The 16255-nt window shown below is 41.1% G+C and overlaps 1 protein-coding gene across 29 annotated transcripts in view; it reads right to left on the reverse strand.

The window, feature by feature from the left end:
* The window catches only part of PTK2 (protein tyrosine kinase 2), a 253025-nt gene that overhangs the window by 130034 nt on the left and 106736 nt on the right, over window positions 1-16255 (reverse strand). For all 29 annotated transcript variants that reach the window (XM_049700354.1, XM_049700344.1, XM_049700341.1 and 26 more), the window contains 2 exons: window positions 14646-14733; window positions 1699-1778 (listed from right to left, as the gene is read on the reverse strand). In XM_049700354.1, coding sequence (XP_049556311.1) covers window positions 1699-1778; window positions 14646-14733 — 168 coding nt within the window. The remainder of the gene's footprint in view (window positions 1-1698; window positions 1779-14645; window positions 14734-16255) is intronic.

Here is a 16255-nt window from a genome sequence, read left to right on the forward strand (position 1 = left end):
CTGGAACCAAGTCCTTTCTCTGCAAAATCTGCCCCAAGTGGGTGGGATTCTCTGCGTATACACAGTTATCTCACAAAGGGACAAGGTCTAGCTCGAGCTGCTTTGGAACACACAGATATTACAAATCACCTGAAGTGATTTCCCAGGAGACTGCATAATCAACAAGACTGTTTCAAACTTGTCTGTAATAACATGAATACTGGTTTTGCTTTTTAAATTTGTTTGACTTTTTCTTTGGCCTACTTGAAATCGAAAGTACTAGATTTCGACAAAAAATTCTCAAGGGCCCAAAAAGGATCACTTAATGTGTTCTCCTGTTTTCTATTCATGTGGGGGAGGAGTTTGGGAGGGGCAGCTGGGCGGGTGACTACTCTGTCACGTTTTTCCTTCAGAGTTCAAAAATCAGTGACCTCAAACAGGGGAGAGGAGGAGAAGGATAAACGTAACATGGAGAGGCCAGAGTGGGAGGGGAACCCAGAGAGGCACGCATGCCATTCACGTAGGGCCTAATGCTCCTGGACCCCTCTTCCAAGTAATACATCACAGCATTGTCTGTGGGAAGGAAAGCGCCCCAAGTTTGCTTCCCAAGCAAAAACTGTAAAGGCCAGGAACGGGAAGAGACCAGTGAGAGATGGCTTTTTTTTTTTTTACTGGGATATATAATTAAGGTTGAAAACAAATTTTAATGAAGAGTTGAGAGTTATACTTAATGATCTTTGGGTCCTTGTAGGAACCGTTATTTGATAGCCTTATATAATATAAAAAACAGTGCTCTCTCGGGAAAATTATCACTGTTTTGAGTACACGTAATCAAATTTTAGCTAATTTAACCAACACATCTTAAACTAGCAGCCTGGGGTAAATTTTTTTTTTTTTGGCTGCGTTGGGTCTTCGTTGTTGCCCACGGGCTTTCTCTAGTTGCGGCGAGTGGGGGTTACTCTTTGTTGCAGTGTGCGGGCTTCTCACTGCGGTGGCTTCTCTTGTGGAGCATGGGCTCTAGGCGCGCAGGCTTCAGTAGTTGTGGCTCACGGGCTCTAGAACGCAGGCTCAGCAGTTGTGGCACACGGGCTTAGTTGTTCCGTGGCATGTGGGATCTTCCCAGACCAGGGCTCGAACCCGTGTCCCCTGCACTGGCAGGTGGATTCTTAACCACTGTGCCACCAGGGAAGCCCCGAGCCGGGGTAAATTTTAATTAAATTATACCTGACAAAGGTAAAATATTTCTTTCACTCCAAGTTTTAAATGGTGGCACAGAATATATGACAAATGGTGACAAATGTTATCAGAAATAAGGAATACATTCTCAGTTTCCCATCCCCCATAATGGCAGCCATTAGACATAAATGGCTATTTATGTTCAGATGCTGCACATCTGAGCACTCAGCATCCAGCTTGGCTAGTGGCTGGCACATGGGATCTCACAGATACTGAACATTTCCTTCATCACAGAAGGTTCTATTGGGGAGCTCAGCCTTAGACTTGCTTACATACTTGTACTCTTATAAATCATTCAATTCTAAATGTAATATTTTAAAAGATTCTAAAATTAGCAATGTCAACATAATTCAGAGTATCATCAAAGTTTACTCATTTTATTCAGTATTTTATTGATAATCTTTATCAGGAAAGAAAAATACCTAGAAAAAATAACAGAAAACACTGTTGAATGAAGACCTCAATGTCTAGTTACCGCCTTACCGTATTTCTAGACAACCCAACTTCAAAGCAATGTCCTGGTCCACTTGATCAGCGATCTCCAACATATAATCGCTCTTCACCTACAGTAAAAAGGAATGGGTAAAATAATGTTGCTGTAAGAGAATATGTTTTAAACTTAGTCATTAAGTAAATGTTTACTGGGTGCCATTTACATGCTTTACACACACTGTGTCAATAATCACGCTAGATGCTGGGTATAAAATGAGTAATACCAAAGAATAAAGAGTCAAACAGTCTTCCTTTGTGAAGAACATATATGATCTATGAGCACTTAAACATCATGTGAATCACAATAACGTCAAGCTGCTTTCTACCCTCCATGTTGTCAAAGAACATATATGATCTATGAGCACTTAAACATCATGTGAATCACAATAACGTCAAGCTGCTTTCTACCCTCCATGTTGTCAAAGGGAAAACAAGAAGGGAGATCTCCATTTCCAGGCAAACTTGCGGTGGCTATATTTTCTGAACTCGAACTACAGTCCCAGCACCATTTTTTGGACCTCAATGCAAAGGCAAAGAAAACTAACGTTATTTCAAAATCCATTTAATCCTGCAACTGGTGTGATTCCACCTAACCATCGACTATAAGTGATTCATCTGCAAAGTGCCAACATGCTTGAAGTGTGATATAGAGAAGGATCTAATGAATTGTACAAAGGCCTTCCAACCAATAACTGTGAGGGACTGATACCAGTATCTGAGAGCACTCATCAGTGTGAAGATGTTTTCAAAGATGAAATATGTAAAATCTCACAGCTTAGCATCAAGAGATCAAGATCTGCAATTGATTTTGATGACAAGGAGCATTCTTTCTGAACTTCGATTAAGTGAAATGTTACTCCTCCCCCAAAAAGGAACTTCTGTTCCTCTCATTAGTAGACCTTTATTACAAAAAAAACGCACTCAATTATTATATTATGAATTTCACCAATACAGAACTCCGTGGAAATCTGTCTTGTCTCTTGTTATATAAGTATTTCATAATACCCTCCCCTCCATTTGGCCTCTTGGTCCTCAACCCTAAAATATTTACTCTCTGGTCCTTCACAAAAAAAGTATGCTGACCTCTGCCCTAGGAAAAACTCCACAGATCCTGTTCTATTGCTACCTAGCCCGTCAGTTCGCTCGTTCAAAAGATTTCTAGTCCCAAGTTAACTACTTTGCCAACCTTATAGTGATAGTTCATAACCTTCCCTTGAAAAGACCCCCAAACCTCCCAACCTCCTTCTTCCCATTATTTTAATTCCCTGGCAAGACCAGCAAATACTGAAACCAGCCACCCACCTCCTTCTCCACGCTTACTGCTGAGCAACTGGAGAAACTCTGCTCTGTGCTTCGCTTTACGTTCACGAAGACAAACCTCAAACGATCGCCTGAGGCTGCTTGGAAATTCGGCAATGCCTGCCTAGGAAGCTTGGCAACACACTGATTCACACTTTCTCCAATCAACCAGCCACATCTCTTTCTTACAGAGAAAAGTCTTCAGACGGGCATGCCCTCTTTAACGTACCAGAACCTATAACCTGAGGGGCATGTGTGCTCATCTACTCACTCCTCTCAGGACGGAGGCGATGCCCGCTCAGCCAGCAGTGATCTATTTCTGACCTAAACGCCATTTCCTCTGAAACCTTTGCTCTATTTTCTGCATTAGCACCTCTACCTAGGTGGTCCATAAACACTGACTGACTGAAGACTGAGTAAATGAATGAAAGAATAAAGTCATCAAACTATGGTTTGGATACCTCTGTGTGTAAATGTTATTGTCCATAAGAGTTACAAGCAATAGTAATTTCTATTCCTTAAATATAGCAGGCATTTAAGACTGATTCAATAGAACTGAATTATCCAACCCACTAAATTAAGTAAACAGCTTTGATTCTAGAATCACTCTGTTTACACTTCAATTGGCTCTTTCTCCTCTATAGCAAAAAATAAATCCAAATTTTAAAACTAACTTTTTTGCATCATAAGTAGGTTTATTACTAAACACAAAAATGGACAGATGAATCAAGACTGTATTTATGTGAGTTAGAGAAACACCACAGTTGTTCTGACTGAAGCATTCAGTGGATCTTAGCTTATGGTTTGGTGCAGACTTTGAAGCAACCAGAGCAGAACAGCAATTACATGTTGAGGAAAATGCATTATTACAAAACTATCTTAAGATTAGTTACTATAATCTTTAAACACTATTCAAAGGTGGAAAAATGTAATCACATGCTTTATTCAGTCATCAAAACCAAATTCATATTAGTTGCAAAAATGAAAAAAAAGAGAAAATTAACAATGATCTTTATGGAAAATCCCTTTAGTTATGAACATGACTTAAAAGTTCTGCGAGTTGTTTTTTCTTACAGTAACAATCTACTACTCTTGACTCAGAGCTGTATGACTATGGCCTGAGGCCCATTCACTGTGTGCACTGATCCATGTTTTCTGCCAAGTGTGTGGATCCACCATGGAACCAGCCATCTCAGCAGACCCTCCCCTCCTCCTTCCCCCACCCTGTGGCAGCTGCCCTCTGTGAGGACAGAGAGCAACCCCCCCGCAAGGTCCCTGTCACCCAGGCTCCAGAGGGGCTGTTCTCTGAACCACTGTGCACATCACGTCCTGATGTTGGGCTCATGCAATTTTCTTCAAAATGTAGGGTTTTTAACACTCAGTGTTCATTTTTTTATAAAACATTTCTAACTTTCATGCTTTCATTTGTGAAATAAATGCAATTTATTGAACATTTAAGTGTGCGTATGTATAGCTATATAGTTGCTTACAGTAAATATACTCACATTGCCATGTCAGACAGATTTATACATAGCTCTCATTTACTATTCGCAGCGTCACTGTGAGTTGGACCCTACTCTAATCCCCAGTTAAGAGCCTTAGAAAGAACCTTAGAAGAATGAAGGTGAGAGCAGGAACTACTTATTATTCCAGGGGTCAGGTATTCTGCTGTTTTAGATACATTATTTATAGTCTGTTCAATAACTCTTCAAGATAGGCCTTAGTCCTATTTTATACATAAAAAACAGAAAGCTTAATTACTCAAAATTAATGTACTCAAGGTCACACAGCAAGCGTTAAAGTTAAAACTCAAAAACCCATCCACTGACCCCCATAACTCAAGCTTCAGTGTGTTCCTATACCTTCTTGTGAACTCTCAGAAAGTGTAGGCATTCTCCACTAGAAGGAAGATTAATGACCAGTAAGGACCACAGCTCATAACCCTGGTAGCCCCAGGGTCTAACATGATGGCTTCACGTGCATGTCTTAGTTTGTTTTACCACTGTCATTGTGTTATATTCTTTTTTATACCATGGATTACTACTGTTTATTAACTCCAAATCCAGCAAATTTCCAAGTCTTTCAAGCAAATATCTCTGAATGTTGTTCTTTGTTTTATTAAATTAATTTGTTTCCATATGGATGTCAATTTCCTGCTTAAAAAACAGGATGTATCTGGACTTCCTTCTGTGGGCAAGTATCATATTTACATTCATGAGTTTTTTCACCTTATTCTGCAACAGAACTAAAGCACAGGTTTTAATATAAAAACCACTCACATCTCTAATAAAAGTACTAATCCTAACTTGCTCCATAATTTATTCCATATGCCAAGTCAATGCTTTGGCTGCCACATGAGATCTTTTGCCTCGTTTTGGTCTCTTCTGAATATTCTGTCAGCTACATGAATTTATCAAATAGACCTGAAAGTCTTCGATAGTGTGTGTAAAGAAAATGGGGCTGAGGGCAGACAAATGTGTATATAACCATCTACATCATACACCACCTGAGTGATCCGAGGCAGTCGGCCAAGTTGGCTCAACTGTCAGGCACTCCTCCGTGAGTTCTGTGAGAGCAAAGAGTGGAGTGTTTGTATGCAGAAGGAACCCAATGGCAGTTCTCAATTAAAACAAACTCCTTGGGCTTCCCTGGTGGCGCAGTGGTTGAGAGTCTGCCTGCCGATGCAGGGGACACGGGTTCGTGCCCCGGTCCGGGAAGATCCCACATGCCGCGGAGCGGCTGGGCCCGTGAGCCATGGCCGCTGAGCCTGCGTGTCCGGAGGCTATGCTCCGCATTGGGAGAGGTCACAACAGTGAGAGGACCGCGTACCGCAAAAAAAAAAAAGGAGATGACCAAGGCTAGAAAACCTGTACGACAATAAGTGTTTCCATTGTTTCTTTTTTCTTGTCCATATATAATGCAAAAGCAACCACAAATATACTAGGGGTACCTGAAGAATCATATCAGTTTTTAAGAAGATCTAATGCTGAGAGTGCACGCGCACACACACAAACCAATGTGATTTCTCAAATTCCAAAGGCATACAGTTCCTTTGTTTCTTGGATTTTTTTGACATCTTCTAATAAATCTCATCCAAATTTTTGAACATCAGGGCATTAGCATTAAAACTCAATCATCACTAATAAGTCATTCGAGAGAATCAATTAGGCACCTAAAACCCATGTCTTACTGTGTTGTGGACACAATGGTGAAGGCAGACTTTACGTCTGCCCTCACTGAACGGCACACTCTATTAGTGGGGGCAACAGAAAATAACAGGGAAATACAACGTGCACACAACAGACCCGTGACTGCCAGGGGTTCGGAGAGGGGCAGGCTGTGACCAAGCAGCACCAGGGAGCTCTCTGTGTTGGTGAGACAGTTCTGTGTCTTCATTACAGTAGTAGTCACATGCATCTGTACCTATGATAAAACTGCATAGAACTACACACACACTCTTACACACAAACACAGGAGTGCACGTAAAAACTGGTGAAATCTGAACATGATCTGTAGTCTGCCTAGTAGTATTGTGTCAATGTCAATTTCTCTATTTTTATATTGTACTAAATCATGATTGTAATGGAAACTGCTCAACTATACACATCTGTCAGAACTCACTGAGCTGTACACTGAAGTTAGTGATTCTTTTTTTTTTTTTTTTTTTTTTTGCGGTACGCAGGCCTCTCACTGTTGTGGCCTCTCCTGTTGTGGAGCACAGGCTCCGGACGCACAGGCTCAGCGGCCATGGCTCACGGGCCCAGCCGCTCCGCGGCATGTGGGATCTTCCCGGACCGCGGCACGAACCCGTGTCCCCTGCATCAGCGGGCGGACTCTCAACCACTGCGCCACCAGGGAAGCCCTAGTGATTCTTATTGTATGTAAAATTACACCTCAGTAAAACTAATTTTAAAATATTTTTAAAAATCGGATGTTAAATGAGAAATGTACAGGTGTCATGGAAGGCTTTACATAGAAAACACCACTTAAAATTAAGAGTTAATCACAGACATAGAAAACAATCTTATGGTTACCAAAGGGGAAAGGGAGGGGGGAGGCATAAATTAGGAGTTTGGGATTAGCAGATACAAACTACTACATACAAAATAAACAACAAAGTCCTACTGTATAGCACAAGGAACTATATTCAATATCTTGTAATAAACCACAATGGAAAAGAATATGAAAAAGTATATATATATATATATATATATCTGTAACTGAATCACGGTGCTGTACAGCAGAAACTAACCCAACACTGTAAATCAACTATACTTCAATTTTTTTAAAAGAGTTACTGAATGAATAGAAATGATCTAAGTCCAGGAAAGGAAAGAGGAGTCATGCAGAAAAGTGTTAACTCAGCAGGCCTGGGTTGCTCAAACCCTACACATTCCCAAGATTATGACTGGCTCTTGGCCTCCTGGAACCTGAACTCCTGGAATGTTCTGATAAGAGTGCCTTTGCCCACCTGAAGCCTCGGGCCACACCATCCCAGTCTGACTGGAGAATTTGTATGTACAATGTGATTATGACGAACACCTGCTTCCTTCCTGGGGCCTGGAGCCTACCTGAGGTCACACAGGTGTTGTACGCCCAGGAGATGGAGTCTGATAAAATCCTTCAACGCCCAAGCTCAGCAGGGTCCCAGGCTGGCGAACCTCTGCACCTGTTTTCACACATCACGTGCTGCGCCATGGGACTCCCCTGGGAGGGACCTGGGGAAGCTTCCACTTAATTTCCTCTGGACATCACCCCGCAGACCCCTTCCCTTTGCTGCCTTTCCTCTGTATCCTTTTGCTATAATAAACGAAAACCAGAAATATAACAGCCTCTGAGCCCTGTAAATCCTTCTGGTGAACGGCTGACCTTGAGGGCGGTGCTGGGGATCCTGAGACGGGGCGGTGCTGGGGATCCTGAGACGGCAGGATTTCTACCAAAGAAAGAATCTGTCCAAGGCCCTGAGGTAGACCAAAGGCAAACTGAAAATAGCAGCAGGGAAGAGTGACCGTGAGAGACTGACCATTTCTGCCTCCCATTTCTAAAGTCTTTTACAGAGAAGGATGAACAAAAAACTATGGGTTGAACAGTATAAATATGACAGAGTTTACCTAAGTCCTCAATAACCATACAACTTTTTGAATCACCGAAACCATACAGGAGTGGAAAAGGAGAAAAAAAATGTACATTATTAAATCTATTAAAGAAGTACAGAAAATGTATCTTCTAACGAATCAGACTTAGACATATATTTAATTTTAACTTCTTTATGGAAAAGGACAGCTAATAATTCTCACATTGAAAATGTCAGGTTTTAAACTAAACTTTCCCACTTGGAGCTTCCATTTCAAAATGTTTTAACTGACAGAAAGCTTTATGGCCAAGAAACTACAGTTAAAGAAATCATTTCTGATAATATAATTATCTAAATAAAGACATGTAAAAATAAAAAATTAGAGTAAAATAACAAAAGATTGACCAACAAAATATAAGTGTGCCCTGGCCCCTCACACGTCTCTGCAGTTTAGGTTCCAAACCATAAAGTTAGGGTGCTGGACTCAATGTCTTCTTCAGCTTCCCACTGGAACTTTTTTTGTCAAATAAACCACGAATTATGTTACAGTTAACGTTTTTTGAGAGCAGACCAATGGATATACTCATTGTAAACCTTAATATATTTGTAGGAGAAAACAATGACAACCTCATGTCTGACACAGGCATCTCCGAGGCTGAAAATGTCAGTGGTACCAAATGGGTCCTACACAAGTTCAGCATCATCGATGCACATTTAGTTAATACGAAAACTTCTTCACTAAACATGGACAGAGCCCTTCAAACTAACGGCCACTACTACTTGCAAAAGGTTGCCAATCAAATACACCTTTAACAAATCCGAGAGATAAAGAAGAATAAAATGTTATATGGCAAAGGCAAAATTCAACTTCAAGGCAAAACACACTTTTCTTGCTTTACAATAAGCCATTAGCTTTGGCATCAAAAATTATTTTTTTAGACACCTGCTCTACAGTGAATAGAGTTATAACAAGATTCTAGTTTATTTTTAGAGTGTGCTGATTAATATCTTTCAGAATATTCTGAAATGGGTCAAAAACATTTAGTGAGTCATGTGTGGCATGTCACACTGGTAGTCACATTTAGGACATCTTTGAATGAAACTACATGCATCCACAGAACCATCTCCCACCAGGAACCCAACGCTCAATACACCCACTGGCGTGCTGTTTTCCTCATGACTCCATCCAAACAAGGGGCATGATGAGTAGTGCGCATGGGTGAAATTTCAAAGTAAGGAATAATAAAATTAAGGTAGTTTATTATAAGTTTTCTTTCTCTTTCATGGGATGGAACTAGTATAGAGGAAATCGAAACACAATTCTTTTGCTTCTATCCTGATAAGAGAACCAAAGTAATAAAAATACTGATTCTTCCAGAACAGAAACAACAGATAACACTCAGGAGTATGCACTACTGCCCGGGTAGACCCTCAAGATCCCCGCACATGAAGGTCAACAAAACACTAGGCTCATAACAAACATGCGAGAAAACAAGCCGCTGTGAATAAGAGTCAGGGGGTCACCACCAACAGTTGTAAAGCCCACGGACCCCAGATGTTACAATTTGGATTCAGAATAGAGACATCAACCCCATCGGAAATGATAAAAAAAAAAAAAAAAAAGGAGGGGACAGAAAAATTAGTTAACAATAAGGGCCACAAAAGATGGCCTGGCAGACTGAAGAACGGGGGGTGGGGGGAGAGATAAAACTTGAAAAATAAATAAAAATCCAACAAATGCACTAGACATCAAATTGGCCACAGCTGAGGGGGGTTGGTGATCTGAAAGATTTCTGTGAATCCAGATCTCAGGGAGACAGGAGTTGAGAACAAAAAAGAGGCGTCAATAGATACAGTCTGAGAAGTTCTGATGGAGATCTCAACTGAAATCTCAGGAGGAATAACTAAGAAGGAAGAAAAGGCAGTATCTGAGCAGACGCCAATGAAGACATCTCCAGGACCTATTAAAATGACAGGAACCCAGAGGTCCTGGCCACACAACACAGATCAAGCAGGAAAAATAAGTGGGAATCCCACCTAGTTTGTAATAAAACTGCAAAACACTGAGGACAAGTAAGGATCTTAAAGCCACCCAGAGAGAGGAGACAGATGAATAGACTACGACAGCTATTTCTCAACAGCAGCCACAGGGATCATACACAGCAGAGAACACCGCCGAAGTTCTGAGGGAGAACGACTCCCATGTGGTTCTGAACCAGAACCGCGGTGCTCCCAGCAACACCATCCTTCAAGCAGAAAGAGAACAGAGACGCGGGAGCTGCGAACAGCACAATGAACAATCTCAAACTGATGGCTATCTACCGAGCTCACTGCACAGCCAGAGCAGACACGTTCACTCAAGCAAAGCTGAACCCCTGGCAAAATCTCAACATGCAAGACGATGAAACAAGTCCAAAGAGTCTGAACAACGAGTTCAAATGAACCACAGTCTCTAACCACAGTGCAAATTAGTGTGGAAATGAACCAAAAGGGATAAAATTTTAAAGCCCTATGTGATCACTTCCATTTCTACCAACATAGTGGACCCAATGTCCTGGCCACAGTGCTCATTGAAAACAACTAAAAATGCTGAATAAAATATTTTTTCAAGTCTTCTGAAAGCTTCTATGAGCTGAATAACAAACGAACAAAACCAAACCAAAAAACCTACTCAGACTAATGATGGAATGCAGAGGGCTCAGGGGAGAGCTAGAGTCAGCTTCTGTCCTAAGGCCAGAACTGAGGTGGGCACACGTATGCTGTAAAATGTGACAACCAGCAAACAAAAGTAAGAGAAAGATAAATACACAATGCAGGACCATGGCTGTCTGCCTGGAGTGAAGGGGTTGGGATGGGGGGGTGTCACAGGGACATGGGGCCAGGAAACATCAGGCATGTTCTCTTCCTCTAGGCAGTGGGATCAGAGGTATTCATTTTATTACTAAGTATCACACCTTACTAAAGAACACATGTATCAGATGAAAGAACACATGTATCAGATGTTACAGAATCTAAACATGTCATCAAAACCTGAGCCCCTTAAAAGTGGATCAATTTAGCTTGGAATTCAGTGAAATTAGATGTATGCATATGTGTATGCATCTTAACATATTTGCATCAAAAATTAAATAACTTTAAAATTAAATAATGGGTGTCATCAAATTCTGAGGCTCTTATAAAATAATTTCTCTCAGAATTTGGTGAAAATTTCCACACACAAGTTCTTACAGATATTTCAGCTACATTCTCAGTTCAAAAGACTGGCTATAAATAGCTGAAGGGCCAATTTTTTATTTATACTTTTTTTTTTGGCATGTTTGTTTAAATAGGAGGAAGTTCTGAATTCCTAATTGATTTTTCAACACTGAAATTAAATCTGTTCCCAAGTTGGGTACTGCCTGGGTAGGATAACGTTTGGATCACCTCTAATAGTTCTAGAAAGAAAGAAATTCTAGTTCTAGAACTTCCATGCACAGACCAGGATAGACTCTGCACTGGAAGATTATCACAAGAAGTCAAATAAATATAAAATTACTTGCCAAAGCAGCAATGCAAAAATCATACTATTTCTAAAACTTTGTCAGATGAGGGTAAAATAAATGTACATTTTTCTCACATAAATGGAACTATATTACACGCTTTATTTTTTATATGGCCTGTTTTAAACAGTAGCATTTAACATCACAACTTCCATACCCATGTACAGAGCCGCAGTTCACTAGTTATAGGCCTGGATAAGCAGTAACACCGGCCATCAACACGGGAAAGAGGTGTTACTATGACCACACTTCTATTTCCCTTAAATTACAAGTACTTGGTAGGATATTATAAAAGCATACACAAAATGAAAGTAATTATTAGGACAGATAATTTAAGTGACGTTTTAGAATATTTTCTGGACTTTCTAAAACTGTAACATAAGATTTAACAATTTTAAAATATTTAAAAGGGGACAGGCTGAAGAAGAGAAGTTCTAGAAATGGATGAAGCCAGAAGGTGGGGTGGAGGGGCTGGAAGGTTTGCATACAGAGCACATGGGAAGGAAGAGGTGTGTCCCATCCCACAGTGTGCGGCTCACATTTGTATTGGGACACCCAAGTGGAAACGCTGAATCCTCTAAAGCCTGGCACTGTGTACAGACTGAATTCCATGTGTTACTGGGCAGGTATATGGTAGACAATCAGACCTCACTTAATCAACATAAAGACCCTATGCAGGAGGTGTTATATACCTACATGTGAAGAAACTAAGGGAGGCACCTGGAGTCACAGAGCTGTGAGATGCAGAACAGGCACAGTATGCGGGCTAACGACACCTCACACCTCTCGGGCTTTATAGAGGCCACTCACCCGAATCACAGACTGCAGTAAGATACGTCCTATTAGTAAGAGGAAATGTGGGATACACCGGTACGTGTGCTAGCTTTTAATCATATACACAGAAGCAAGGTCTTCCGAAAGGAAAAAGTAGGACAACCTAGTAACAGTGTGAAAGGAACATAAAAGTTGCCAACTTTTAGGTTAGCCTAGAAATTATAAAAAGGAATAACTGAGAGCTATTTAGGCCCGTCTCATGCATCCTGGAAATCAATGTCACTAAAGGAGTCATGGATATAGATATAGATACCAGTGATATAGATCATCTACGAGAGAGAAGAATACAATATAAATACATCCGTTAACTAAACTCTGTCACCTCCTTCACCAAAATATGAAGCTGGGCAGACGGCTAGAGGGCCAGACGCAGGGACGCAGAAGAGAGGCAGCCTGTAAACTGAAACCGCTCCGTAATGAGTAGGCCTCACACATGCTCAGCTGGAGTCCAAACAGGACTCTGCTTCGTTGAACGCAACTCCCTCTCCCATTCGACTCCGTATTATTATAAATCTTCAAAAGTTCCCACAAGTACCTCACCTAACACCTTACATTTCCTATATGACTTCTACTTCACGGACAAGAAAACATCTCAAGAGCTGGATGCTGCTCTCACAGGCTGGATCTTAAAAGCAGGAATATCCACTTACCTCAACAGAGAAATGAAACCATGTACCTTGCCCTCCTACCGAATCCCACCCACCTTTTCTCCTTCCTGACACTGAGTGACTGGGTTGACGCCGTCGGCCTCTTTCTTCTTCATTTTCATGCTCCAGTTCGTTCAGTCTCTAGTCCTAGCAAATCCATCCACTAAATTTGCTTCCTACCACACCGTTGGACCTCCCAGCTTTCTAGCTTCCTGCCCAAATGGGTGACAAGCCCCCACTAGGTTACAGCCTTTTCAAGACCCAATCCATCCCGGGTACAGACATCACATCAGGGTGGTCTTATTTAAAAAAAAATTCTGATCATGACATTTGCTACTTAAATTCTATAAATGCTCCCAATTATCTGCAGGAGAAAACCTAAAACCCTCTCTTTACATGATGTGGTCCCATCTCTCTCACCCGTTTCCTTTCAAATCATTTTAGCTCAGATTTAAATGCACCACGTTTTCTAAAGTACCTCTCTTCCTCACCTACAAAGTTGGAGACCCCTTAAAGCAGGGGTCCGCAACCCCTAGGCCGTGGACTGGTACCGGCCCACGGCCTGTTAGGAACTGGGCCGCACAGCAGGAGGTGAGCGGCAGGAGGGCGCAAAGCTTCACCTGCCGCTCCCCATCGCTCCCCATCCCTCACATCACCGCCTGAACTACCACCCTCCCCGCTCCATGGAAAAACTGTCCTCCACGAAACCAGTCTCTGGTGCCAAAAATGTTGGAGACCGCTGCGTTAAAGGACGGTTTGCAGGGGAGCCGCCTGGACCCCAAACCTCCCCTGTGTTAGCACCTCCGCCCAGGCATGGCCACACCATTTGTGCTTACAAACAGCACAGGATTGAACTCAAAGATGCTGTTTACAGGCAATCCACTAGACTGAGGAATTTAGAAGTACAGATTATGTCATTAATTTCTGCATTCTTGACCCGGAATAGACATTTAATGAATAATTTTATTAAAATAAAAAATTTCCCAGCGTATTTAATTGCAAAATTGTATGTACAAATGTCTCGCTGATATTCATTAGACTTTTTTTAAACTCTTCACAAATACTTACAAGTAACATTTATTTGACTGGAAAACTGTTTTGGTTCATTTATGCCACAAGTATTTATTGTCTAACTAACACGGGGTAAAAAGAAAGCTCCTTTTAGTGTAAAAAAGTCAATTCTGCTTTGTTGTGCAAAGTGCTATTGAGATTATACGGGTATAGTTGGCTCTGAATAAACATCTGACAAATTTGTTGATATTCAGGCATAATTACACTTGAATTAAAGACAGAACAATGGTTGTGTCACTTAGGACTTCCTGTCTCTACTTAAAAGAAGTATCTTTTAAGATTTGCCCAAGCATACAAAAATTCAGTGTCAACAATTCATAATTTCTTACTAATTATAAGAATCTCACTGCCCTACGGTGACAAATTTATATTCTCCCAAATGTTAGGTGTAATCTAATTCTAAAATAAAACCATGAAATAAATAGGATTCAAAGAAACAAAGAAAAAAAATGTTATTAAAGCATCCTCCTGTACCTGTTGATAGAAGAAATTCAGAGTTGGCTTGTCTTCAGTAAACTGGTTTAGAAATCCTTTTGGCAAATAACGAATTCTCAATTCATATCTAAAAAATAATTAACAAAATCAAGCAATTAGAAATAAGTCATTTTCTCAATTCATAGTCTACAAAATTATTTTGAGTGTGGCACTGCCAATTACTCTGAAATATTATTTTAAAAATAAGTTAAAATATAATCAATTAATCCGTCAATGTAAATGTTTTTTTTTTTTCAGCACAAAAACGTGCATGTGAGTATGCTACAGCTCGAGGATTCTGCAGGAGACAGAGCCTAATGAGAGGCCCAGAGGGCGCCCAGAAGTCCCTCCAGCCCCACTGCCCAGGGGCAGCACCACCTTCCACTCCCCAGAGGTGAGCTCTGCATGCCTGGAGGTACAAAGGATGTACTCCCGTGTGTCTGGCTTCCTTCATTCACCAATATGCTCGTGAGACTCCTCCCTATCGAGTAACTGCAGTTTGCTCATAGCTGACAGTCCTGCACTGTATAATAGACCACAATCATTCATCCACATTACTGTGATGCCGTTTGAGTAGTTTCCAACTTGGGGCTATTAAGAATAATGCTACGAGCACTCTTTATATTCCTCTAAAAAAGTAATTTTGCTCAGGAAGCCAAACTTCAAGAATGGTCAAAACAAACGAATTTCACCAGAATGCTCTCTCTGTGCCTCATTCTGTGTATGTGTGTGTCCACCCATATGAACACTCACATGCATGCCTTTTGGTGAACATATGTACACATCTCTGCTGGATGCAGACCAGGAGCATCATCACTGGATCCTAACGAACACACACATTAGGCAGCGCAGATGTGACCAAAGAGTAAGGTAAAGAGCTGTACCAATGTACACTCCCACAAGCAGCACGGGGCGCTCTGGTTCCACTATTCCTCACCTCTACTTGGTACTTCTAACCTTTTCATTTTAGGACCTCTGATATTTACAGCAAGAGTACACAGTGGTTTTAATTAGTACTTCCTTGATGAGTAACACAAATGGGCACTTCTTCATTTGATAATTGACCATTTTTGGTTATCTTCTTTTGTGAAGTGTCTATTAAAGCTTTTGTCCCTTTTTTACTGAATCGTCCCCCCACCCCCACCCCTGATTTGTAGGTATTCTTTTTTTTTTTTTTTTTTTTTTTTTTTTGCAGTATGTGGGCCTCTCACCATTGTGGCCTCTCCCGTTGCGGAGCACAGGCTCCAGACGCGCAGGCTCAGCGGCCATGGCTCATGGGCCCAGCCGCTCCGCGGCACGTGCAATCTTCCCAGACCGGGGCACGAACCCGTGTACCCTGCATCAGCAAGCGGACTCTCAACCACTGCACCAGGGAAGCCCTGTAGGTATTCTTTACATGTTCTGGACGTAAGGCCTTTGTTAGACTTAGTGAATATCCTCTCCCACTCTATGGCTTGCCTTTCACTATTTTAATGGTACCTTTTAAAAATTATTTTTAAAATCTTTTTATTTTAACAGTATCTTTTGAGGAAGAAAGTTTGTGATTTTTATGCAGTCCTATTTATTCCTTTTCTTTTTAATAAATTATCTTAGTGTTTTGTTTATAAAAT

Source organism: Orcinus orca, chromosome 17 (assembly GCF_937001465.1).
Source record: "Orcinus orca chromosome 17, mOrcOrc1.1, whole genome shotgun sequence".
Lineage (NCBI taxonomy): Eukaryota > Metazoa > Chordata > Mammalia > Artiodactyla > Delphinidae > Orcinus > Orcinus orca.